Source organism: Gallus gallus, chromosome 5 (assembly GCF_016699485.2).
Source record: "Gallus gallus isolate bGalGal1 chromosome 5, bGalGal1.mat.broiler.GRCg7b, whole genome shotgun sequence".
NCBI classification, from domain to species: domain Eukaryota; kingdom Metazoa; phylum Chordata; class Aves; order Galliformes; family Phasianidae; genus Gallus; species Gallus gallus.
This window is the reverse complement of record NC_052536.1, coordinates 2,664,633-2,690,644: the sequence shown is the minus strand read 5'-3', so window position 1 is coordinate 2,690,644 and position 26,012 is coordinate 2,664,633. Positions and strand designations below refer to the sequence as shown.

Here is a 26,012-nt window from a genome sequence, read left to right as displayed (position 1 = left end):
AATGTGCTAATTCTAACTGTTATGCTACATTAAGCCATTAAATATAATATTATGTGAAAAATGTATGCTTGACTCCCAAACTAATGTGTGTACAAGTTAACTAAACACTGTTTTGACAAATCATTTTTCACGTGCAATTTGTCACAAAATTATGTATTTCTCCTTCTAAAACAAAAAAAGTGACTTGGATTCATCTTTGAAAAATCACTAAACAGATGCATCCTTTTCATTAGAAAATATTTTATGATGATATTTGTATTCTAAAGAGACATAATGGTCTATTAAAGAACACTGTACAGAAATTTAGATTCAGAATGTAGGATTTACTAATGCTTTTTAGAAGTACAGAAACTACTAAGCACAATTATCTTAAAGACGTGAAACCCAAATTTCTCACAGAACACAAGGATCAGAATTTACTAAGTGGAAAGTAAGCAAGATTATTTTTATCTTGCAGCACAAAATCAACAGATAGAGACTTTATGCTCTATGAGCAGAATAAAGTTCTAGAGTTGATCCCGGATATTCTGTACATGTAAACCTTTCTGCCCACATTCCACTTCTCTAATGGTAGGAAAGCAATTCTCAGGCAGAGAGGAAAATTTCCGAAGGATGGGATGGATCTAGTTTTTTGTTTAACAGAGAAAGAGGGCACAACAAACAGAAAACAAACCTGCTTTTCCATTGATTTCAAACCTAGTTAATAGAAAACACAGTAGCACACTATGGAGTGTATTAAAGCCTGCAGTGTGTAAAAGGAATCAAAAATTCAGTGCTCTGTGAATTGAATAATTCTCTACAGATGAGAATCAACTCTCTTAAAGACATATGGAAAGAGATGTGTATATTTTACTTTAATTTACTTCTACTTTTCAGCTGCAGATAGGAGTGAGCTTTGTGACACACTGTTTACTTCTCCTAAGAAAACTTTTTCTTTGACAGTTTTTCCCTTTTTTTGGTTCTGATAGTCTTCAAGGCTGATGCTGAAAATTCAGTGTTGAGAGTTTATTCAGTAATAACCCATTGCATTAGCAGAATTTGGCAACAAGTACTTAGTGCAGGGAAGCAGCAATGCATGCCAGTTGCATCAGCATGATTACAGTGGATAGCAGTTAATACTGGGATACTGTGCATCTTGACAAGAAATGCTTTATAAAACATTTTGTTGGTTTTTTTTTTAATCCTAAATTGTAACAAAATTCATATTTTAAAAAAGTAGAGAAGGGGAAAAGGGAGGAAGGGGGGAAGGGAAAAGGAGAGGGAATAGAAAAGGAAAAGAGAAACACCTAGCAACTACAGTCTAGGTATTTTTATTGCAAAAGAAACTTTGGTAGCAACTTAGATATAGCAATTGTCTTTTGTCTGAAAGCAGTATTCTAAATAATATAGTGTGAAAGGTCAGTGCCTCATAAAAACGATACCACTGTAAATTAAATTACATTCTCTTAATTTGAGTCTGCTCACCATCTCCTTACTAAGCTGACATCTTTTGTAAAAGCATGGCTGTGAAAATATATTTCTTTTTCCAAGTCATCTATGTTGATATTTTGAGCAATAAGGAATTTAGTAAGCTAGAAGTGCCCTGGCCAAGTCACCCATCCTTTTTGCCCAAGCTCTAGCACAATGTTACAACCTTCCCCACCACATCTGCTTAACTACTGTTCTCATAGGCAATGAGCTACAGCTTTTAGAATCCCTGAGGTATCACAACACTCCCAGATAGATACATATATATATATATTAAATGTTCTGCAAGCATTGCTGAAAACCTACAAGCAGTGACCAAGTGCCACCTCCAGAGGGAAAGGCGAGCCACTCCACACCAGCTGCCTGGGCTTTGGGCTGTGCACCAGAGCTCAGTACTCCTTCTCACTGCCTTATGATTTTTCATCTGTTATTATTATTATTTTACTGTTGCAGCTTTTAACATTTTTATTTTTATTTTCTCCTTTGCCTGTTTATTGTTCTCCAAGATCTGTCCTTCAGGAAGGAAGAAATGCTTCAAAACATACTGAAGGGCAGCAGGCCAAATCCAGCTCAGGTGCACACTAGGATTTCAGTAAAATACAATCCTAGAACAAAATGCTGTTGCTAAGCAAATGAACCCTCTTATTTGAAATAGAGAGTGACTCTGGCCTTGACTCTAAGTACTCCACTGTGCAAATAAGCTCTGTAACATGATAAAAGCCAGTCTAAGTAACTAAGTTGAAGCAAGAATGTGCGTTATTGTCTAGCTGTCATTTTGACCAATTCTTAGTTGTATTTTTAAATAAACTTCGCATTTTGAAATCTCTTTGTTCATATGCGTTAGCAAAGTCTTTCAATTCATTTCCAACTGCTGAAGCAGCACAATGAAACAAAAGAAATGTTTACTCTTCATTACTGATATCCTGCAGCAGTTCAGAAAAGCGACTTAGCTAAATAATGTCACTCATTTCACATTCTGTTTATAACTTGCATGTGGCAAGAAGAGCACCTCACCTCACCAACCTCCAGTGTGCTGTGCAGGTCAAAATGAGGGTGATTTATTTTCATGAAAACTCATCCTTTCAGTTTCCACAGAACATAGAGAATTTGGGGATCCTTCTTGCTCTGAGACAGCCAGAAGTCCTTCACTTTAATAGCAATGCAGACTTTTCAGCAACTGAGCCTATCTATGGGCCATTCAAAACCACAGCCATGTCTGTGCATCTGTCTTTTAGAATCATAAAGGTTGGAAAAGACCCCTAGGATCATTAAATGCAATGTCAACCCATCTGAGTCTTGTATTTTCCTAGCAAGAATATAGCTACCTAAGGTCAGCCTGAAAAGAGATGGAGGTTCCATGGCAGCAGCACAAGCACAAGCAGACACCAGGAATGCTGCAAATGCCCTTTATCTTCAATTTCCTCAGAGCTTTTCGAAGGCTATTTCACATCACTTTGATTTCTGATAAAGTATTTTCAATATTGCTCTGCCCATCACTCATTTTGCAGTACTTAAATAAACCAAAGCAGAATTCTTAACATCTAAGAATATATGACTTTCACATGGTATTTAAGTCACAAAATGCTGTAAAACATGCTCCTTCCTTCCTTCCTTCCTTCCTTCCTTCCTTCCTTCCTTCCTTCCTCCCTTCCTCCCTTCCTCCCTTCCTCTTTTTTTTTTAACTCAGCCACCCCAGTCAAGTTCACTGCTGAGCTGTTATCAAGCTCCCTGGTCAGCTTATACGGTTTAGTAGTTTGGCAGGGTAATCTACAAAATGCTGTTTTTGAAAATAAGTATTTTTCCTCTGCATTTTTAAATCACAATGCTATCTCATCCCAAGGACCCATTTCCTCTAATAGCTACAATTTGTAAAAGATTGGAATGCGTATTAAAACAATTTATAAATTCATATGACAAAATGATTCTAACTTTTACTTTAATTGTATACTTTAAATCTTAAAGAGAGCCCTTTGCACTTATGCATGATAAACAAGATTTAGTGCATTAAAAGAAAGTCCTTCACAGAAGAAGCAGAAAAGCAAAAATGCTCTTATAGAAAATTCATAGAACTAAGTAGAGATGAAGTAGATTCATTTCCCAAGAAAGTATAGAGAATTAAGAGAACTATATCTGTACCTCAGTAGCAGCTGTAATGGGATCCTTGGCAAACTGTTTTAAACACATCTGATAATATCATATAGAAATGATGTACAAGACTTTGGAGAATAAGTAAACAGCTAGAAAAATTGTTAAGCAGAGGTAGCTGCCTTCACTATCCTTTTATTACTGTTTACTTGCTGTGTTGGGACACAAAGTGTTATGAACATTCAGGGCACCAGACTGTGAGAACCAGCTCCAAATAAACCCTCACAGAGCCTCATCCTTTGTCCTCCCACAGAAATAAATGATCACAGGAAGAACTGACAAACTCCTCCGCACCCTTTAAAAATTCCTCTCTCTTCATGCTCTCAGGGTGTTTTTTTCCAAACACGGTGCACAAAGTGCAAGGTGCTATTTGCATAATTCTAAAAATAAAATGAATAAGATATGAAAGAATGCAAAAGAAACATATCAAAGCAATAAGGAATGTGTTCTCATACTGCTGTGCTGAGCTCTGAAAGATGAGGAACATTCCTTTCCCTTCGTGGGCCATTCTGCTTCCCAGAAAGCCCTCCCTCCCTCCAGGTTGTAAAGCAGCTTCTTATGATAAATGGCAGAGCATAAGAAGTCACACTCTGGATCTCCAAGTGCCTCTCTCCTGTAATAACCGTTCAGAAATGTGATGCCTCTTGTACTCACGCCCACATCATGTGGCTGGAGATGCTGACAAATGCAGACATGCTTGCTTGCTTTCTCATTTTAGCCTTAAACACAGAAACTGTTAAGGACAGTGTCTCAGCAGTCACTTTATAACACCATGCAGAACGCAAAAACAAAAAAAACAGCACTATGCTGATCATTGCTTACCAACACAGGACTCTCCGGAAAGAGAATAGCTTCCATTGTCATGGAAACCGCTTCTGCACTCACAGTGGTACCACCCTGGGAGGTTAACACAGCGTGAATGGTTGTGACACTCAATGATCCCCTCTGCACACTCATCAATATCTGCCTCAGAGAAAAACACAAGCCATCCAGGAAATTATTTTCCTTTGACACCAATGCTTTAGGTTGTTTGTTTGTTTGTTTGTTTGTTTTGTTTTCATTTTTTAAAGTCTTCCTTGAATGGATCATGGTTTATCATGCTTCCAAACAACAGACACTTCAACATGACCGATGCAGCAGTAAAATAGAACAGCAGCACATCGTGGAATTTGATACATATAAGACATTCACTAACAGTGTGTTTTGTTTAAAATGCAAAGCAAACATACAGAAATTTTGCTCTTTTTGTTGATGTGAGTTCGTTGATTTTAAATCACAAGTTAGACTGCAAATGTAAAGCACTGTAGAGCAGGTTCTGGACTGGAAGGGTCGTTCCAGCAACACTCCTGCTGTACACACAGACTGCATGTCCCAGAGCACCTTGGAAAGCAACAATCTTCTCTTTGGGATTGGGGTTCCCAGCGCTCATCTGCAATACTTTGCAGCTCCCTGGCACTTGGTATGCCAAGACATCAGGACTGTTTGCAAATAAGAATTAATCATTTGTGTTTATATGAACAAAACAAATACCTAGGGCTTGCATAACAGACACAAAGAAAAGGCAGTTTGTGTCTCATCTGCAGTAAAACATTTAGCTGGAAGAGAATGAAGCCAATGACACCATACCAGTAAGTCTAAAGTAGTGGCAGAGCAAGTTGAAAACCCTGCTGAGTTTCAGTAAATGTTTTTAAAATTTCCATAACGTGGTTAATAGATACCTCCTAATAGCTAGTAACCTTGGTTAATCACGCCTGGCACCTGGCTGCTTCTCCCCTTTGAGCATATTTCCAGCACATTTTGTAGGGTAGTAATTAAAATTAACAAATTAATTATATGTTAACCTTCTGGTAATTTAAGAAGCTATTATATTTGATACCTCTTTTTAGCTCTGCCTTTTTATTATTTTATTTAACATTGGACAGTTTTCAGCCGGTATGTTGTCAAAAAGAATCTCAAGTCATTCCTACATATTATATATAGTTTCAGCCACTGAGATTTTTCCTTGGCAACTGGCACACTTGAAAAACAAATAAAGTTGCCTATACTGAATACACAAATTTTGTGAAATTAAATTCTCAATCTATATTTAGTTCCGCAAGCATTAAAAAAAAAATATTGTCTGATCCTGATGCAAGACTGAATTAAGGTTACTGAGTAACCACAGGGTGTAGTTTTTATCTCAATAAAAAAAAACACGTACATCAATGTGGTTTCATTGACTGCAGGAAGTCACACTGACACACAACAAATTTGATTTGAATGAAATATCCTTCAATACAATTCCTTCTTTTTTCTTTTTTCTTTTTCCTTTTTTTTTATGTTTTACTATCTCTCACTGCTACAACCTTTTCTGCACTTCCTTTATTTTGCAGAAAGTGTTAAAACACTGCATAGATCTAACAATCTAGCTGTCCATCAGTGGCCAGTGCTGCTTGCAAACTCAGACACTTTCAATTCATTACGGTAAATGGTATTTATAACCATGATCTTTTCACATGTCATGGCTGACAGAACAAGTTTAATCCTATTTGCAAAGTGGGTGACTTTGCTCTTGCGGGTCAATTGTAAATGAATTCTTCTTGCTTCCTTTTCTTCCCCAGCATCGAATTGAGAATGTTCTCATTCAAAGACTGCTGCCATGGGGCAGTCCTGTCCTGGGGCTCTTTCCAGTCAATTTTACGTTTTTAACTTAAAAAATCTATAGTTTTCCAAAAGTTCATTTCTAAAGCTGAGCCCTTTAGAAAGTGCATCTGATTTAGGCTCATGTTATAGGAAATTAGTTGACTCGTAAATCACTTTTCATACAGTCTGCCAGGATACCAAAGCTGATCAGCAGCTTGCTTAATGGGAAAAGAAGAGCATCCATGTTTGAGTCTCTGTAGATTATGCCAATCAAGTAAAATAACATACCCAATGATCTCAAGACTACATGACTTTCATTTGGCAGTACTTTATCCATCAGTAGCTTTTGGTCACTGAATTTTAGGGAGACACAAAACAATTTCTTATGCCTGCAGAGATGGAAAAAAATGACAGGCTTTCAGTCATATTAATTCTTCCTGTATTCCTTGATATCTTAAATGAGTAAAGTTCCACCAGCAGTGCCTTACCCATGCCAGGGACAGAAACAAATGGTGTGTCATATACCATGACACCAGTTCACTTAGTAGTTCATTTCAGTCTGGAAGTGCTATGGTTTTGATAGCAGTTCTTTTCATTCAAGTTTTCTCACAATATCCATGTAAAAGACATCTTGTACAGATCCTTCCATTGCCTGCTTGTACCCCATCTCTGTTATCTAGCTGTCATTACTACAGAATTGTTAATGGATCTGGCAACATGCCACTATAATGGCTTTGCAAAAGCTCCAAAATGGCACATTTTTGTATTGTTTAAAAAAGGCACCAGTTGGTTTTAAATAAGTTCTCGCAGGATGTTAATCCAGCCTGTTAAAGACAGCTCTGTAATTTTTACTTCTTCCATCCCAACTTCTTGCATTATTCATAGAGGTATTTATATACACAAGATAAATAGGATAATTTAGCTCCAAATAAAACACAGTGGTTTCAAACCTAGTGAAAAAGTAAAATTAAAATGGTTCCTTTTTTTTCTAATATTTCATCATATTTAACTCACAGTTTGATAATACTGAAAGGAAAACTACTCAATGTGACACAATAGTTAACAATCTGCAGTTTCCATGAGACAGAAGAGTTTTGTAATAAAAGCATCTGTTCATCACACTCTGTAGTACTCCTTTTCATGCAAAAAATATATGTCTTTATCTTTGGATTGCTGTTCATCAGGAGACCTAAGCAAGAAAGACATGTACCAACAAGAAGAGGTTGCACAAATCTCAGGCTTCCTGAGTTAAAATCATACCCTGACAGTTAACTCTGCTATCTACAGAGTACTACAATTTTGTGTTCCACCTTACAGTGTGTTTCTTCAACAGGAGAACACCAGAAGAATGCACCCAGACAACCGCAGCACAAGTTCTGTGCACAACACACTCTTCCAGGATACGGCATTAGCAAGAAAGAGATGTCACTGGCAGCGCCAGCACACAGCTGCCCTGCTGCAAAGTCATCACAATGCTTCAAATCAACCCTGAAAGCAGAGACAACTACTTCAGATGAGTAGAGATGAAAATGTCTCTCACTAAAGAAATCTCCCACGTGCCTAAATTGATGTAAGCAAATCATAATCGTGCTGTTCTACATGAAATTATTTAAAGGCTGAGTTTTATTCTTTATTATTAACTCTTACATTGGCCATATGATTAACTTCACATGGGTTTTGAGAGTTCTCTGCAGTCACCAAGAAGGCACTGCATTTATTTTTTTTAAACACAGATAACACAAAGCAGTAATACATTGACAGTGGCTATCCTAGGAGTCTGCTACTTTTTTCCAGTGAGCAGTAGAAGCTGCTACAACACTCCGACCTTGTCACAGGTTTACAATCCAGCATGCCTGGAATACCAATGACTCAGACACAGTACAGCAATTTAGTTGTTAAACAAATGGCAACTCAGAATAACACAGATAACTGTATAATTTACTTGTATGTGAATAATGACTCGTGGCTGCCACTCAGCCTTATGGGGCCAGTTCATTATTAGGACCAAAGAGATGCTAAAAGTCAGAATAGACAGAAAGACATATGAGCCATACTTATCGACACCTTCAATAATCAATTTCTTGCCTCACCATTGAGGTGGTAGAGACTCCACTTCTATCTGACCAAAGCCAGGAACAGGCTACACAGGAAATCCTTCCTTGACATTTAGCCTCTTTTTTAATTACTTTCATTTTAACTCATTAGGGGGCTGAGGGGGGGTGGGGGTGGGGGGAGAGGGAACAGTGCCAAATAACATATTCTTCTCTCCCCAGCAGTCATGGCTGTTTTCACAGACTGATTTTAATTGCACTATATTTATATTGGCCTTTGCAGTTCCTTCTCAGGCAGAAACAGTGTTGCCTCAGTAAATGGCACAGGTTCTGGTCTACTTTTCTGTTTTAAGGACCCAGCTCTAAACTGTAACGCTCTGGATTTGTTGAGATAGTAAACACAACTCAAATTCAGGAATAATCAATCTCACAAAGCAATTTAATGACACAAAATGGCTTTCAGAGATTAAAGGTGTGCCCACCACTCGTTATAATTAAAGAACAGCTGTAATATGCTCTATTGTGTAATGCCAGATTGGTGTTATCAAGATTTTTAATAATCTGAAACACAAGTGCAAATTTAGCATGATGAGTTTAACAAGAAAAAATGAAATTAAATTGGTATCAGTATAATAACACAGACCAGTGCTACCAGCAATTTTTAAGATTAATTCTTTTAATATATAACATCTAATTTACTGAAACTCGTTTTTAATACACGTGCCAAGCTGATGTTTTTATCACTTTGGTGCATGTCTCTCTCATGCACTCTTATTTGTCTATCTGTATGCTAAATAGGCAGCACACTGGAGTCTGCAGCCTAACTCAGGCTGCTCACTGATAAGCATGGCAGGGATATCCAAGGCAGGGCGAAGAACTATCTCATATTTAGTGATGCCTTTCAGTTTCTGTTGCAAACAGAACTGTAATTATCCCTTTACAAGCCAGAAACATACAGACTGACTTTGCAATTAGTAGGGTGAGCTTTAAACTGAAGCACAGTTTATGTTTGTCAGATTTGAGGGTCAACATGCCTCTCCATCTACATAATCCTGAAAACAGAAGGGATTTTAGGCCAGTATAAATTTTATTTGGGCTCTTCCCAAATGTTGGAAGGATACTGTTATCATGCTTGGTGTAGCTAGCTTAGATGGAAGAGAAAGAAACAGTTCTAAACAGCCAGTTCACCAACTACAACTACTGCTGAGCTGATGACTCAACTTCAGGAAAATAGCTCAGTCTATTTGTACCTGCTGGAAATCATTGAATCATAGAATCATAGAATGGCCTGGGTTGAAAAGGACCATAAAGATCATCCGGTTCCAGCCCTCCTGCCACAGGCAGGGTCGCCAACCACCAGACCAGGCTGCCCAGAGCCACATCCAGCCTGGCCTTGAATGTCTCCAGCGACAGGGCACCCACAACCTCCTTGGGCAACCTGTTCCAGTGCATCATCACCCTCTGATTGAAAAACTTCCTCCTAATATTAACCTAAATGTCCCTCATCTGTCTAAAACCATTCCCCCTTGTCCTATCACTATCCACCCTTGTAAACAGCTGTTCCCCCTCCTGTTTATATGCTCCCTTCACAACCCTCACGAATTCTCATCTCATATTCTCTTGACTTCATGCTCTTTCTAATCGTATCAGAGTACTTAGTCAGGACTCTGAACTTATTATTTATTAGAGTATATAGAGTATATATAGAGTATATAGAAACTTATTACTCTATATTTTCGTAGAAATACATAACAATTATGCATGATCTCCATCCTAAGGTCAACTATGTACACTTAGTATGCTAACAGTTTTGTACAGAAAGCCAGACTATTAGTCAAATAGTATTTATTAAAATTCTTTGTTTAGATTTTCTGCAGAAGAGAGCAGTATCATGCACAATTTACAGCTGAGATGGCTAAGATGCACTGAACTGACCAGAGCTGCCCAAAGCCAATATGTGAGATGCTCCTCGATTTTTAATTGCAGTCCAGTTTCCTGGCTTTGACATTATCATTCTCTACACTCTAAAAGAAGCTCTCAAATAACCAGGTAGTGGTAAGCCCAACCTTCACTTCTGTCATGGGATTAATTTTTGAAAAAATATTTGGTGTCTTTATCCCTGACTGCTAATTCAAGTAAATTAGGATAGTGGGATTGTATCTGCAGCTGTTCCATACAAAGCAGTTATTCAAAATATTAGATATGCACACTAGAATACAATGAGAACAATATCAACAGGAGAGATCTTTCATGTCAGTAGCCCATAATCAATGAAGCTCCCAGCACACAGAGAAATTCTTCCACAAAGTTAGGATTATGAAGACTTAAAATATATAAATATATTCAAATCTGTCCTTAATAGCACAGTACTTTTGTGCACAAAGCTGCTTAAAGTTAGTTCAAAGCATAAATGCTATACATTCAGATTCATTTAATGTTCAGTGACTGGTAAGACCATATTAAAAACATATTACAGATTGTGGAACTACATTTCAGTAAATCTGGATGGCAAAATACATTATGTACATGATAAAAAGACTAATTCATCAACCAGAATCAGAATTCTTTTGGCAGTTGATTTTGGCATACTGCAACTGAAGTGCTACGGATTCCTTGCCAACATCACAGAATTTGAGAAGAATCACCTTATGGGGATATTTGTTAAAATAAAATTGTTGACGTTCTGAAAAGGAATGCTCACTCCAAATAAAATTACTAAAATAATTTAGATGCAGGCTGCAGGCTTGTTCATCAGGGTTACAAAAAATGAATGTACTTTCTTATGAAACAAGACACTGACAAACAGTATTCTCAACCAAACGTACCCATCAGTGTATTGCATGGAAAGAATCACTCAAATGACATAAGGTATACCTACAGAGCTTCATTGATGATCCCTACTATTATTTTCCAGTGCTAGTAGACTAATCTGTTTACAGTCTTTAGGTATATTACATAATGAATACATCACTCTATCTAGCACCTGAAACACTAAAGTTCAACATCAAAGAGCCATAGATAGATAGAGCCTATTATTTTATGTAGTACATCCTGTGACAGAAATGTTCCCTACCACGCATTCTTCAGTGATTTGCCTCAAAGAATTTTAAAATGATTCACATGGTAAGTTCTCCTCCACTTCATTGGGAAACTTATATTGCAGGACCAATTGTCTGCAATGTTATGAAGTTCTTTTGATTAGTTTGAGTCCTTCCTTAATCAAAGGGTGAAATAACTCTTGCAAAAACAGTGTCACTGCTAACAGGAGGCAGCATCTGATGAGAAAATGGTAAAAAACACTTTTTGTTCACTGTGGCTGGGTGGGGGAGTGTCAGCCATTCCCCTTAAAAATTCTTCTCCAAGTATACATTACTGTACCAAAGGGTACGAGGAGCAAAGACAACTTGCAGGTTTAGATTATAATAGTGTGTACGCCCTATAGCACTCCTGAGACTTTAGTAATAATGGGAAATATTCTCAATTAGTTTTCTTTAATCATGGAATGATGAACAGTTTCAGAAAAGCATTCTCATCCATACAGTAATAAACTCTCCCAAGGAAGCAAATCCCCAAACAAGCAGTGTAAAAAGAGCTCTTGAGATCATAAAAGGAATAATGTAAAGCTCTCTGCATCCTTAATTAGGAAAAAAAAAATGGTTCAGGATGAGTTGATCAATACAGAGCATATGGTAAAAATGCATACTCTTGAAGAATGTACCAACAGTTTCATAAGGAGGGTGAAATTTGTGGTGGGTATTCCCAACTTCCATCATTCAATGGAAAATGCCTGTCCACTCTGGAATATATATATATATTTATTTCTTTTAATAGGAAGGCTTTATAACAAAAGACTGGAAGAATCATTTAAAAGAAAGCAAAACTTTCATCATGTTCATAATACAAGTATAGGTCATTCTCTTTTTCAGTGTGCTTGAACTTTCTACAATCGCGCCACTACCCATGTATCCATCAACCCCCAAAGCAGTTAAATTTACCCAGTTTCCTAACTCTGTCATGACACGTGCATCATAAAAAAAAATGTAGTTTGTGTTGTGATTTCCCATGTACAGTTCAGTAAGTATACTGAGATGCATGAAAGAAGCGTGCTTTCCTGGACAATTTGGACAGCACTATATTTCCTGGCACTAAATAATAAGAGTAAAAATGTAAGAAATCTAGTAGAATTTTCAGAACAAAAGAACAGGCCAAACATCACACTCAAACACGCAGAAAGAGGGCCAGGATTAGCCTCACCTGACTAGGGACATTCAAGAACTGTCCTGTACATCCTCAGCAGTCAGTGAACAGGCAGTTGAAAAGGCTAATACTGACTGCTTAAAATCTTCCATCCTTTTCATCCATTTGAACCAGAATTCATGGTTATGTTAGGCTTATTTGTTCTATATGTTATTACAAATTTTAAAAGTGTTAACACAGGAATTAAGCTTAAAAAGTTCCCCCATAGAAAATTCAAAGTTCTTGGTTCCCATTGCAAAAAGAAGAAAGAAAATCAAAAATCTTGAAACACATAGCAAATGAACCAGCCACGTCAGGTGCAGTTTTAAACATAACTGAAAAGAATAAAGTATACCAGCAAGTATGACAAGTCAGTGCTACAACAAGTAAAATCTTCCAGGTGAAAAACTCAGCAAATCCTTGCGATTAAGAAATTCAGTCATTACTGCTACCCTCTTTTCAAATACTGCAATGAGTATTTCCAAACAAGTAAGAAGTGACTGTTTCCTTAGCACAAAATCTGCACTTTGAAGACACACGCACTCTCTTTCATTTTTTAATTACAGACTGAATTTATAACTTCACTAAACCATTAGTTGCAGACTTTGATCAGACCCAGTTTTCCCAGACTGGGTGCTGCTTCAGACATCAATAATTCCAATTAAACCAACTCTGAGATATGACTACATCATTTCTCTAAGCAATTAAAATGTGCAACAGAAATAAGTAGAAAATCCTGAAAGAAAAGCCAGGGGACTCATGAAAAGTTAATAATAATCATAAATACACTGCACTTCTATACCATCTTTCATCCTGTGATCTCAAAATATTTCCTAAGCATTATGTAATATTACAGTACTTTGTGAAGAAAAATGTAAAATTATAACAAAATTTTGTTTGCAATTATCTTAAAGGGGTTTGATTTTTTCAGTATGAAAATAGTCTTCATTGCTTACTGAGTGAACAAGGTTAAACAACACACTTATCAAAATTAGTTTTGTGTCTTCAATTTCATTGAATTGAATAGGTTTTGTTATACGTAAGTTGAACTTTTCTACAGCACTCCCAAAGTTAGGAATTTCTCATAGAAATTGATTACATTATTGGAACTCCACAACCTAATCACAGAATGGCTTGGGTTTGAAGGGACCTGATGGATCATCATGTTCCAACCCCCCTGCCATATACAGGGCTGCCAACCACTGGATCAAGTACTTAACCAGGCTGCCCAGGGCCCTATCCAACTTGGCCTTGAACATCTCCAGGGATGGGGCATCCACAGCCTCTCCGGGCAGCCTGTTCCAGCACCTCACCACTCTATCAGTGAAAAACTTCCTCCTGACATCTAATCCACTCCCTTAAGATGCCCCTGCACAACAATTCCACAAGAGCTGGCATGTTAAACTACATTCAATTGTATTCATAGCATGGACATTAATGAATACACTGATACATTAATCATAGAAAATGTTCTGCAAAAATTTCTAAATATAAATACAAACAGTCTGTTTCTGAATTTAATCATTAGTGAAGTGGACTTGGTTTATGACACTCAGGATACCAGAATATCAAGAGTTTAAAAAAAAAGCAAAAAAACAAACAAACAAAAAAAAAAAAACCCCAAAAACGAGCACTTCTGGGAGGAGCTCTCCTACATATATTTATATACTTAGGAGGAAAACTTTACTTATGCAGGAAAAATAAAAAAGTCATTGAAAACAAAGCACAGACATTGTCCATATAGGATTATTTCTTTTTTTCCAAATTGCATTAGGTATGTTCATTTTCACATAAAGACAGAGTGTTTCTTCTATGAAAACCACGGTGACTGAACACCATGTGCGTCAGAGCCAGGTCAAAGTCTGTTTGAGTTGAGTTGCTCTGGACAATGGAATGACTGTGACTTGCTCTGTGAACAACTGTAGCCATGAACATCAGAGAATATGAGAAAGAAAAAGGGGAATGGGGATTGTGATACACTACTAAAAATACATTCTGCCTTTATCACAGTAGGAAATATGACCTATGACATTAAATGATAATGGGCATTGGAAATTATTCTTAGGGCTATGTGAAAGCTCCTAATGTCTTGAGGTGTACACTGTTTGAAATCCCATAGAGAAAGTGCTCCCTCCTTGACAGTGACTTAGGCCAAGGGTTGTTCCAAAGCAGGTGAATACTAAATCCTAGTAAAGCATGTTGCACATAGTTATCAAGAAACTTGGGACTTCCACAAAAGGATATATGACATATGGCTTTCCAAAACAGGCTTTTCAAGCCTACATTGCTTGTGAGATTTAGCAGGGAAAAAAAAGCAAATTTTGAGATTCCTATTACATATAGCTCTCAACCCGTGCCAACTCAGAAGTCCTACAGGCTAACTTCTAATTTATTAAATACACTAAATACATGTCTTCATTAAGAACATGCTACCCCAAAATTTGCCAGTCTTTTGAACAGGAGTCTTGTTTTCTTCAACATAAATTCAAAGAATCTTTCTGTCTTTTTTTACTTTTAAAGTAGATGCCATTTATTAATTTCCTTAGGGATATTTTTGTGGTAAAACTACCACCCTTTTCATTTAGTGAAAATGCAGTCTCCAGCTTCACAGATTTTCAGTCATCAAAATAGCTGCAGTTCAAACATTATAGCCTACATACAGTTCTTTCAGAAATGCATCCAAATGTACATCTAAATTATAATCCTATCCAAAATGTTCACTTCAGCTGCTGATAAAAGGTTACTGCCGTTAAGATTGGTCTTCATTTGTTTCAAAACAGTAATTTTTACACCCACATTTTATCAAGAAGCAGAATCATCTTGTCAGGGTGGTAAGCACAGAGTGTCAAGACAGGTGAATCAGGGAAACTGCTGACAGGCAAGAAGGAATTGGAATTATAGGAGTATATTTACAGCTCTCTCCCACTTCTGCCAGCTCTGCCTCTCAGAAGCGTAGCTGGGAAAGAACCAACATCACTGAACCAACACATTTTAAGTGCAGTTCTTTGTTTCATAGGAGACTGTATGTATTTCATTAGTGTAGCTCAGCTTTTAACTTACAAAATGAGAAATACAAGGGCTAAGAGCCACCAGCTGCTTGCTCACAAAGACTAGCAGCCTCACCTGTGCCAAGCTGAAAGCATTTGTTGGGCAGTGCAGCCACAGGGGAGGAAGGCAGCGTTGGTGATAGATGTATTCAGAGTAAGGGTAGGGTGGCACTGCAGTCTTCTGTGTCACATAAGAATTGCAGAAGGAGCTTGCAGGTGCCTAATTAACCAAATCCACAATTCTTTTCCAGTCACTTTGATATTGACCTTACAATGAAGTACTTGCATGCATAGTCCACTGCTGCCTACCTTTTAACGATATTTTCTTCCAAAAGAAAATCGAACATTTAACTGAGAGTTAACTATTTTATTGCAGTGCCCGTGGCTTAGCAGTCAGGAACCAAACAGCATGCATGGATCCTTCCGCTTTTGAAAAATAAAAATAGAAACAAAAACAAAAACCCTGGAATAAAATGGCTTTATCTTGTTGTTCTCTGTGTACCACAGAAGAACATCTGTTCCATGGTTTTGAAATGATTCCTTAGGATATGATCTTCCAAGAGGGAACAATCACCTGTTGCTTGTCCTTTATAACAGGAAGTAAGCAGTAGAGGTGTGACTGTATCTCATGTTCCCACAACAGGCATCAAAACCCCTTCAATCAGAAATATGATAAAGTGACATTCATCTCATCTGGCTTTCAGATGGATGGAAAGAAGGTATCTGTCTTAGAAGTAGTTATCTAAAGCCCATTTTTCATCAGTGAAAAGTTGAGTGCTTTTACACTACAATTTATCTAACACTTACTTTAGATGCCTCCTTAGAAGACATGATGCATTAGAAATGCCTGTTTTTCTCCACTGACTATAGAGGTTGTTTAGCTGACTATCTCAAAGGCAGACAGCTGTAATCTCTCCTGTTAAAGAAGGGTAAAATTAATTCAATTTTACTTAGGAATGTATTCATCTACAGGAAAAGGAATCAGTGACAAAGCGTTACAGTGATTTGTAAACCTAAGTTATGCAGCAGTGTCAGACTAGCTCAGGCTGGCAGGGCCCTGAAAGGCCTCTGTCCCAAGCTGCTGCCCCAGCAAGGCATGTGCTGTGAGTAGACCTGAATGTTCAGGGCTGCATCCAGCTGGCTCTGCCAAGGACGGAGACTGCACAGTCCCCCTTGGGCAACTTCAGTTGCTATTTTTGCCTCATGGAGAAAATGTTCAAAACTCCTGCTCATTGCCCTCAGTAACTTAGCTGTGCTCCTGTTAATACCCAGGCAGAGAAATTGTTCCTTGTGTGCCTGCTAGCTGCCTCCTTCTGAATGACTTCCTCTGGGCAGCTGGCTCTGCCTGGCCACTGCAGGTATTCCAACCTGCTTCCTTGATGCTTCCTTCCCTCCTCCCGTCGCCTAGTTGCTCTGTGGACACTGCCTCCTGTTTAGATGCGCATTCTTGAGCCATCACTTTGTCAACTGATGGATTCCTTTTGCACTGGCAGCAATAATAACTCTAATAAGCTGCATCAGCTATGAGAAAGGACTCTACAGAGCCAATGTGAAGTTATCTGTTCAGTTAGCTGAAGATGGATTAGAAGAGATCATCTTCAAGGTGATGGTGTTTGGATAGTATGTATGCCAGCAAGCTACTGAGGATGTTTTGTCCTCTTTAATGGTCTACTGGGAGACACGTGATTGAGGAAGCAGTTTGAAAGCTATGAAAACAGTGCTTCTAATGATGCTTTAAGGGAGCAATTTTACAATGAGTCCTTGACTGCTTTCTGTTGTTCTTTATTGATTTTTTCCCCTTTTCTCTTACAGAATGAAATACTCAGGTGACATTACAAAGAAAAGCTACTAATCCTAGTGCAAGGAAGAATTCCAGATGTACTAACACAAACAGCTTCCTTTTTGTTGGACAAGCTTTGCGGCATTGTTCTAAGCTGGGTGTTTTTTTTGTTGTTCTGTTCCAGAAGAGCATTCCTACCCTTTCAAAGCTAAACAATCTATACGTGCTCTGCTCACAAATGCATGAACAAGCTCTGTGCCTGCTTGTACATGGCAGTTGTCATTCAGCCCCCATTTGAATTCTTTTAAAAACACATCTGCAACAAAAACTTTTTTTTTTTTTTTTTTTGGCTTAAGCACTCATAGAACAGTCTTCTTTTAAAATAAATTTATCCATTTCTAAGGGAGGACTGGAATTGTCTGAACTGCTTTAATAGCTTTCATATTTTATAACCTTTCTCATCAAAGTTTAAATTTTTACCTTCATTAATATTGCTCTAAGTCAAAAAGGACTGTTTTTAAGTTGGTAGAATTATACCAAAAGACATAAAAGACAAAATGAGATAAGAATAGAGCATCCTGGGAAGAACTGAATATGCATGCATTTATTTTTCTGGCTGAGACTCTTCATTAAAAGAAAAAAAAAAGATAAGAAAAGGAAAAAGTTTTGCATTCTCTATTGCAAGCCATTAAAAATTGTACACAGCATACAAAGACATCTCTTTCTTTAGCAGTCACTTCCAGTCCTGGAGCAATGTACAGAAGCTAACCAAGGTACACAGTTATGCAGACGAGGACAAGGAGAAAGTAGTCAGAAATTAGATCTAATTTGTCAAATACAATTTCCCAAAGATTAATTTTTTTCAAGATCCTTTTCCGTCTATGTCAGTCTTGGACCCACACCATAGTCAATAAAGTTCAACTGCACATCTCAAATCTGCTGTGCTTTCACCTCAGAATAACGACTGTAAAGGTGCTGTGTCCTCTGAATCAGTTCCCAAAGGTTGGTATACAGCACCATGCTTTTCATATACTGTATTTTCAGGAAGGAGATTCCATACTACAGGTGGAGCAAAATATTTTGTGTCATAAAAATAAACAGAAGAAAAATAAAAAATAACAAAAAAAGCAAGCATGGAAAACTTAGTTCTGAAAGAAACTTCCACCTTTATGAGTACATCAAGGTGTGTACCATTTGTTGCAAAGGAGTTCAGCACAGGTCAAAGCATCTCCTGGTTGTGTTGTACTGAAACTGAAGTGTCAAACTGTTTCCCTGCAACACCAATAAGAAATGCTTTGATGTATTTGTGCATGTGTATGTAATGCACTTTAGTCACTGCTTAGTAGCTACCCATAATGTTTTATAAATAGATTACCCAAACTGTAATTTCACATTATGACATATCACTGGAAGCAACCCATATCGTTACATTAGTGTTGCGGACGTTATCAAGCAGGATAGAGATGAATACTAAAGCAACCTTCTGAAATGGAGATATTTCCTGTGGAACAGACATTTGGTGCTTCCATCAGAGAATGTTGTGCAAGGGTGCAGTGACAAGACTAAAGATTATCACTCGGGTGCTTCCTTTGATTACATTAGAGCTATGGAACATGAATGTCCCAAGTTTGAACATCAGTGAAAACAAGAAGTGTACAAAGAATTTGCCTGGAGCCTGTCCCCAGGTATGCCCACAGGAACAACTCCATGATAGGACCTTCTGTCCTCAGTAGATTATCTCCATAGCTTAATGTCAAATCACATGTAATCCCTTTCTAAAATACGTACTGAACAAAAGCTTACTAAAAAATGTGGACCCCCATCTGCCTCACTGGATAGCAAGAACCTGCCTCAGGGCAGAGCGTCTACCCCAGCACTCATAAGGGATGGGAGCATACCCTCCCACAGTGCTGTGCTTCTTTCCAGCCCTCCCACCAGTACTCAGGGACAGCATGACTCCCACTGCAGCAGGATGCAACAAGGGAAATGGAAATGTTCACTTGAACAAGTCACCTTTGCATCTCCAAAGAGAACAATTAGCAGACACATTCAGTCAAGTATCTTTGCAATCTTTCTATTTTTTTTTTAACATGCAAAATATTAGAAAGTCAATTTCATTCATAATTTCACAACTGAAAATTAAAAAACCCACTATAATAGTTCTGTTTTTCTCCACTGCTGTATAGTTCAAGTACTATGACTATAACTGAGAGAGAACACAGCACATTACTATTTAAGCTCTAGAAGGCCCAATTCTGAAATTGCCGAGAAGCACAGACCATGCTGCCAGTTCCTCCTTTTATGCTGGAACAGTTTTTATCATTTCCAGGAAAACTGGAAACATTTTCATGTGCAATTAACCAGTTGGATTGCTCAGATTCACATCAATTACCCTTATTATTTGGCTATGCTACTCTTTTTGGCAAGAAAACACAATATATTTTCCTTTAATTTTAAAAAGTCCCCTTCAACTTGACATATCCATACATTTCTGCCTCTTGAACAGCATAATATTACTTTATTTTTCTATTTTTCACTTTTTTTTCTCTCATTTTTTTCTCTATTGCTGTGTAGCTTCCACTTAGAGTCTGTGGTCTTAATGATTTACTAACTACCAATGGCTGTATTGATAATTAGGAACTATTTGCTGATATGCATTAGCAAGACAACCCAAAAACAGCGGTCCACTTCAGTAACTTATGGAAAATATACCAATATTGTATCAGAAAATATCTGATCCACATTCTCTAGCATTGATACAGTTTACTCGTACATCAATAATATTACATAAATCATGTTCTTATCATTGTCTTGCAAAATCGTGAGCTTTCTTTTATGAAAATTTTAAAATTCTGTGATTTTCTTGTTTTATATTACTTCATAACATGGTGTGCAACAGTAGTGCTTATAGACAGCATTTTAATTCCTTTACTTTTTTAAATAATTCAGGCAGTTGCTGCTTGATACTGCTTCTCTAATTTCTACTGTAATTGAATGGCTTAATACTAATACACACATTAGTACCATTGGTGAGCCAGGAAAAGCCAACAAGGAAAATGAGGTGCAAAATACAAACAGAACAGCAATGCCCAAAATGAAATTTTAATACACCTACTTGTGAATTTCATAAAATATGTTTAGATGAATGGAGCTGAATACTTCTTACCAAAACTTAGTTTTTTGACACATTACTGTGTTCCATAAGAGTAAATTCCAGCTTCTTTCTTGCACCAACATCCTGAGTTGAGTTACACTCCCAACATGTCATAGGTACCTGTCCTGATATATGGTTAACAGAGAAAAATGAGCCTGAAGACATGAAAGAAGCACCTCCACTCAAGTTAGTGGCCTCGTCAAGAATTAAATCTACAGTCCAGGAATTTATTTCTGACTGCAGACACTAAATTACACCCCTACATGCAGCAACACTTTAACTGTGACAGTTTGGATATCACTTAGTGTTTAATATAGAACCTTAAACAGTATTAAGTAGCCTGAACAAAATCTGCTGTACTACAAAGAATGTACTATTTCATAGATGAAAGAGTAATTTTCATTTCTGTTATACGGTACTAAATTAAATTTTTTTTCTAGAAATAAACCACTTTATATTTGCATTATAATTCAACTACATGACACTTTCCATGAATAATAAAAGTACTTTAGGGTGCCTCATTTTGGCCCTTTAATCTTTTGAAAAGCAGAGCTGGAAACAAAGTGGCCAGAGAAAGAAACCAGAAAAAAATTAGCACAAATGGTGACAATACAGAAAGTACATGTGAAATGGTAGCAGTCCAGTTCAGCACCAAATAGCAGATCTTTATAATGACATACTCCTATATATTATTAGTACTTCTAATAATGAAGACATTTCTACTCTGAAAAGAGCCTATTTCAGTACCTTGTTTAAAGATTTCCCCATACGTCAGTCATCCAGTTGCAATAGTGGCAAGCTAATCCTTCCATAAAGAAAGAAAGATGCTTTGAAGCATCAGGAAGCATTTTATGTACTGCTTCCCTGACAAACTGGCAGAATGAAAATTATTTTAGTCCTTGTGTACTCACACTGGCAGACTGGCAGTGCCACTGGTCTGCTGGGTAAGAACGGACACAACGCAACACTAAGTTATTGGTACTTACATCCCCAAAGACTTTGGGAATGGGAAGAAGCAGAGCTACAGAAATAAACAAGAGCATTACTCCCAGTCCTCATGCAGGACATCACAGACAGGAAGAGACAAGCAGAGAGAGAAACACAGACACACAGTCATCCCTGGATTAAACATTCATCACTACTGGAGGCCAGCAGTCACCTAACCAGTCTCCTGGGACACTATGTCCAGGTTTATATTGCTGGACAAATCAGTCTCTCTTGGTTTCTGGAGTATGGAATGACACTACCAGGAAATCTTCAAGGGGATACTCCTGCACACGTCTGACTGGGAGATGAGAGAGAGGGAAAGAAAGGGATGTACAACAGCTTAAGCACAGTCAGACTAACTGAAAAACATGAGTTTAACAGTATCTGTGCCCTAATGCACTAATCATTTGGCCACTCTGCAAGCCATGTACACCTACAAACAGAAATGCTCAGCATAATGTCTCCCACCGAAAGCAGTAGCTACCATTGGGTCATGGGTGTGCTGGGCCACAAACCCAACCGTGGGACATGTTCTTCCAATGCTCTGCATTAGTATGTTGTCTCAGTAAAACTTAGTTGGGGAGTTAGTTACAGTGGTTTTGGCATGAATTTAGTGCAAGGCTGGTCATTACAGATATATACAGAAGAAGAATTTAAGGTCTCTAGCATTGTTTGCCTGTGAAAACAGGATTGTTCACAGACATCTAATTAGAGAAATTAATGGGGGACTGCACAGTGAGACAACTAAGTGTCACAACCACACTCCAAGTAGCTGAATTGCCTTGGAGAGCCAGGCTTTTCCAATAATGTCATTTCAATACACTCACCAATAAAAATGGAATGACTGAATGACTGTATCCTTCATGTTTCTGGAAGCTTACTGATTTAAAAAAAAAAAAAAAAGAGAGAGAGAGAGAGAGAGAGAGAAAGAGAACTGGGGGAGATAGATAATTTCTTCAAGAATGTGTCTTGGAGATCATCCCATGTTTTCAGCAAAGACGTACAAAATTAGGGTGCAGCTGTTGTTGGTACAACTGATACAACTTTGGAAAACATTGCCAATGACAAGGAATACTGAAATTTTATTCTGAAAGAAGGGAAAAGTCATTAGGACTTGACTAATAGAAATGGAATGAAAAGTAATGATATAATGCCTTGTGATTCTGCTTGAGAGACTAAAAATGAGCATTTCTGCTAAAAGATGGGAAATTATCAGTGAGAAATGACTGGGGTGGATAAAGATCTATTAATCACAGGATCACAGAATAAGTAGGACTACTTCTACTGAAAAATACAAAAGCTATTCTAGAATTTATCAAAAGAAGAATTTACAGCAGAAACACAAAAGTCTTAATGCCATAAAACAAGACATGATGACACATCTCAATACAATTTTAGTCACCTCTGCTTAAAAAACAAACAAATAAACAAACAAAAACCCTTCAATGTAAATGTCAACAAAGAGAACCACTAGGATATACAGGTGAATTAATAATCTATTTTATGAAATGCAGTGTAGTGTTCCTCATTTGTCTGGTCTGGTACATTCAAAGCCAAGGGGAGATATGGTGTAAGCCTTTGTGTAAGCTCATTAGGGAGCAAATAGTGAAAAACAAAGAACAAGTGTCAAATCAGTGTAAGTATTACTTGTCAGGAATAAATCAAGGCTGGAAATCATGGAATCTAGCATATCTAGATAAGAATTCTAGGCTAAGTGGCGCACTAAGGTGTTTTGTTCTTAGAATCATAGAATCATAGAATCACTAAGGTTGGAAAAGACCCACAGGATCATCCAGTCCAACCATTCGCCCTTCACCAATGGTTCTCATTAAACCATGTCCCTCAACACAATGTCCAAATGTTCTTTGAAGACCTTCAGGCTCGGTGACTCCACCACCTCTCTGGGCAGCCCATTCCAGTGTCTGACCACCCTTTCAGAAAAGTAGTATTTCCTAACGTCCAGTCTGAATCTTCCCTGGTTCAGCTTGAAGCCACTCCCTCTAGTCCTATCACTAGTCACACGAGAGAAGAGGCCAACCCCCAGCTCACTACAACCTCCCTTCAGGTAGTTATAGAGAGCAATAAGGTCTCCCCTGAGCCTCCTATTCTCCAGACTGAACAATCCCAGCTCCTTCAGCCTCTCCTCGTAAGGCCTGTGCTCCAGACCCCTCACCAGCCTTGTTGCCCTTCTCTGGACACGCTCCAGGGCCTTGATATCTTTCTTACAGTGAGGGGCCCAAAACTGGACACAGTACTCGAGGTGTTGAGTACAGGGGGACAATTACTTCCCTGTTCCTGCTGGCCACACTATTTCTGATACAAGCCAGGATGCCATTGGCCTTCTTGGCCACCTGGGCACACTGCTCGCTCATGTTCCGCCTAGCATCAATTAATACCCCCAGGTCCATTTCCTCTACAAATTTCCTTCTTCTGTTGTTTTGTTTTTTATTTTAATCATGAAGATGATTATGTGACAAAGTCACCTGTGGTAGGTGAGAACTAAATGAGACCATCTGGAAGTCCCCTTGTGCTGTGTACTATGCTAGGTATTTTATTAGTCTATAAATAATAATAATATTTATTAATATATGATAAAATTCTAAAGAAGTCAGGACTGTTCATTGATATAATACCAGATACCACAGGCAAAACCCTGTGATGCTCTTTCCCCTCGCTGTGTAACAGGGAACTGTCTGATTTCCATTATAATGCTGTTCTGCTAGCTATTGAGAAGTAGCTAACACAGACAAAGAATACCTGTTTGTTCTTAGACTAGCCTTGAATCAAAATGTGGTTTGTTTGTTTTTCTTTTGAGACACAGAAACAAAAAGGACCAAGGAAATGAAAGCTATTGATATTTCAAGATATACTTCCCAAAAATTGTTATGCATTTTTGGCTTCTCCTACAATGTTCCTGGGAAACAGCCAGATCTATCTAAATATAAACCACATAGTTTACAAGTAAATATCTTCTCTTTCCCATAAGACCCAATAGATTGTAAGAGCTAATTTAAAAACATTACAATTTCTTGTTCAAATGTGCAATTAAGAAGAGAAATGAAGATTGAGAACAGCAATGGCAGAAGAACTCTAAACTTTATTTTACACAATTAACATTTTAAGTAGGGCAGGTCAAAACAACTGGGCTGTTTACTTGTTTGCAGCATTGGAAAGTGAAATAATCATGCTTCAGGTCAAATAGTGCTTCATTTATTTTTTAGAATTATTTTAATGTTTTCAAGGGTTTGTAAAAGATGTTCAACACAAAACTGGAAACTTTTACAGAGGCTTTCAAGGCTGTTCATAGGCTTTCAAGCAGACAGAAAAGTACATAGGACCTTTACGTATGGAATAGCCATGAAACATTGTTGGGTTGTTTATTAAGCTCTGTATATGTGCAGAGAGAATAAATAAAATCCTGCTGGAAAGGCTGAACAGTTCATGTAACCAAACATTACTCCCTCCGACTACGGAAAAAAAAATTAAAGTTAAATAATCGAGGTTATAAAAGATAATCTTCCAAAGCTCTTTAGGAGTACTGCTAAGCAGTAAAGCCATACAAATACTTTTTTTAATTCACTTAGCTGAAAATATGTAAATAATACAGGCCAATTTTCAGTAAATTAATACAGATGACAGAGAGATGAGTCACTGTGCTCAGGTTGTGCTACCTTGAGAGCATTGATATTGGCCCAAACCCTCTGTCCTGAGGAAAGGGAAGCTAACACAGCATAGCAAGGCATGGAAGCAGATCACAGTCTGAACAGGAAACAGTACAAAAGTAAAAGCAAAGCCATCACCACCTTGGAAAGAATGGACAAAAGTATTCTTCCCTTCAGCTCAGTGCTCCTGGTAGGGTCTTACCTGCAGCAGCATGTCCATCAAAGAGCTTAATGTGAGATATGGACCAACACACGATCTAGAGAAGATACCTAGAAAATGAGGCTTCAAGGGAAGACCAAGAAGCAAAACAAAACAACAAAACACTACATTGTTTCTTTATGCAGCTTTTGTTACTTCAGTGTTCTGATAAATATGTGTATCAGGAGAGGAACAGTAAGAGACAACACAGCTCATTGAGTTCAGATACTGGCACCAAATCAAAGAATGAGCCACATATCCGAGATATTGTATTTAAAATTCTTTCTGGTCTATTAGGTACCTTTATATGAAATATTTCTAAATATTCTGCTATGAACAGCTGCTTTTAAGTACAGATTTGTAAAAGCCCTCCTATTTCTCCTGCCTACAACGGCAAGAACTCACTAGTTTTCTTTTGTGACTAGCCCATCAAATCAAACTTGGCAGGATTCTTCTCTGTTTCAAGTTTTTACCTTGGTTTTCCTGTAGTATTCAATCACTAAGTAACTGTGCTCTTGTTGAAGAATGTTCCAATAAAGAGTTTTACCTTGAGGAACTGGATTGTGTCACATTCCTAGAAGTAGAATCTAACAAACAAGAGCAGAGGATGACGTTTCTGTTCAGCCAGGTTCACAGCTGAAGTATTACACACTGTGTCAAAG

At 37.7% G+C, this 26,012-nt stretch overlaps 1 protein-coding gene and 1 long non-coding RNA gene across 10 annotated transcripts in view; one reads left to right on the top strand and one right to left on the bottom strand.

Annotated features, from left to right (window-relative positions):
- Positions 1–8,381, top strand: part of LOC121110891 — a 125,495-nt gene extending 117,114 nt beyond the window's left edge. The window contains exon 4 of the long non-coding RNA XR_005860190.2: positions 7,568–8,381. This is a non-coding gene — a long non-coding RNA (uncharacterized LOC121110891). The remainder of the gene's footprint in view (positions 1–7,567) is intronic.
- Positions 1–26,012, bottom strand: part of NELL1 (neural EGFL like 1) — a 286,028-nt gene that overhangs the window by 15,756 nt on the left and 244,260 nt on the right. For 5 of the 9 annotated variants that reach the window (XM_001234166.7, XM_015286235.3, XM_015286242.3 and 2 more), the window contains one exon: positions 4,435–4,575. The exons of 3 other annotated variants lie outside the window; for them this stretch is intronic. In XM_001234166.7, the coding sequence (XP_001234167.3) occupies positions 4,435–4,575 (141 nt within the window). The remainder of the gene's footprint in view (positions 1–4,434; positions 4,576–26,012) is intronic. One more of the 9 variants, XM_015286237.3, reaches the window with a different exon arrangement.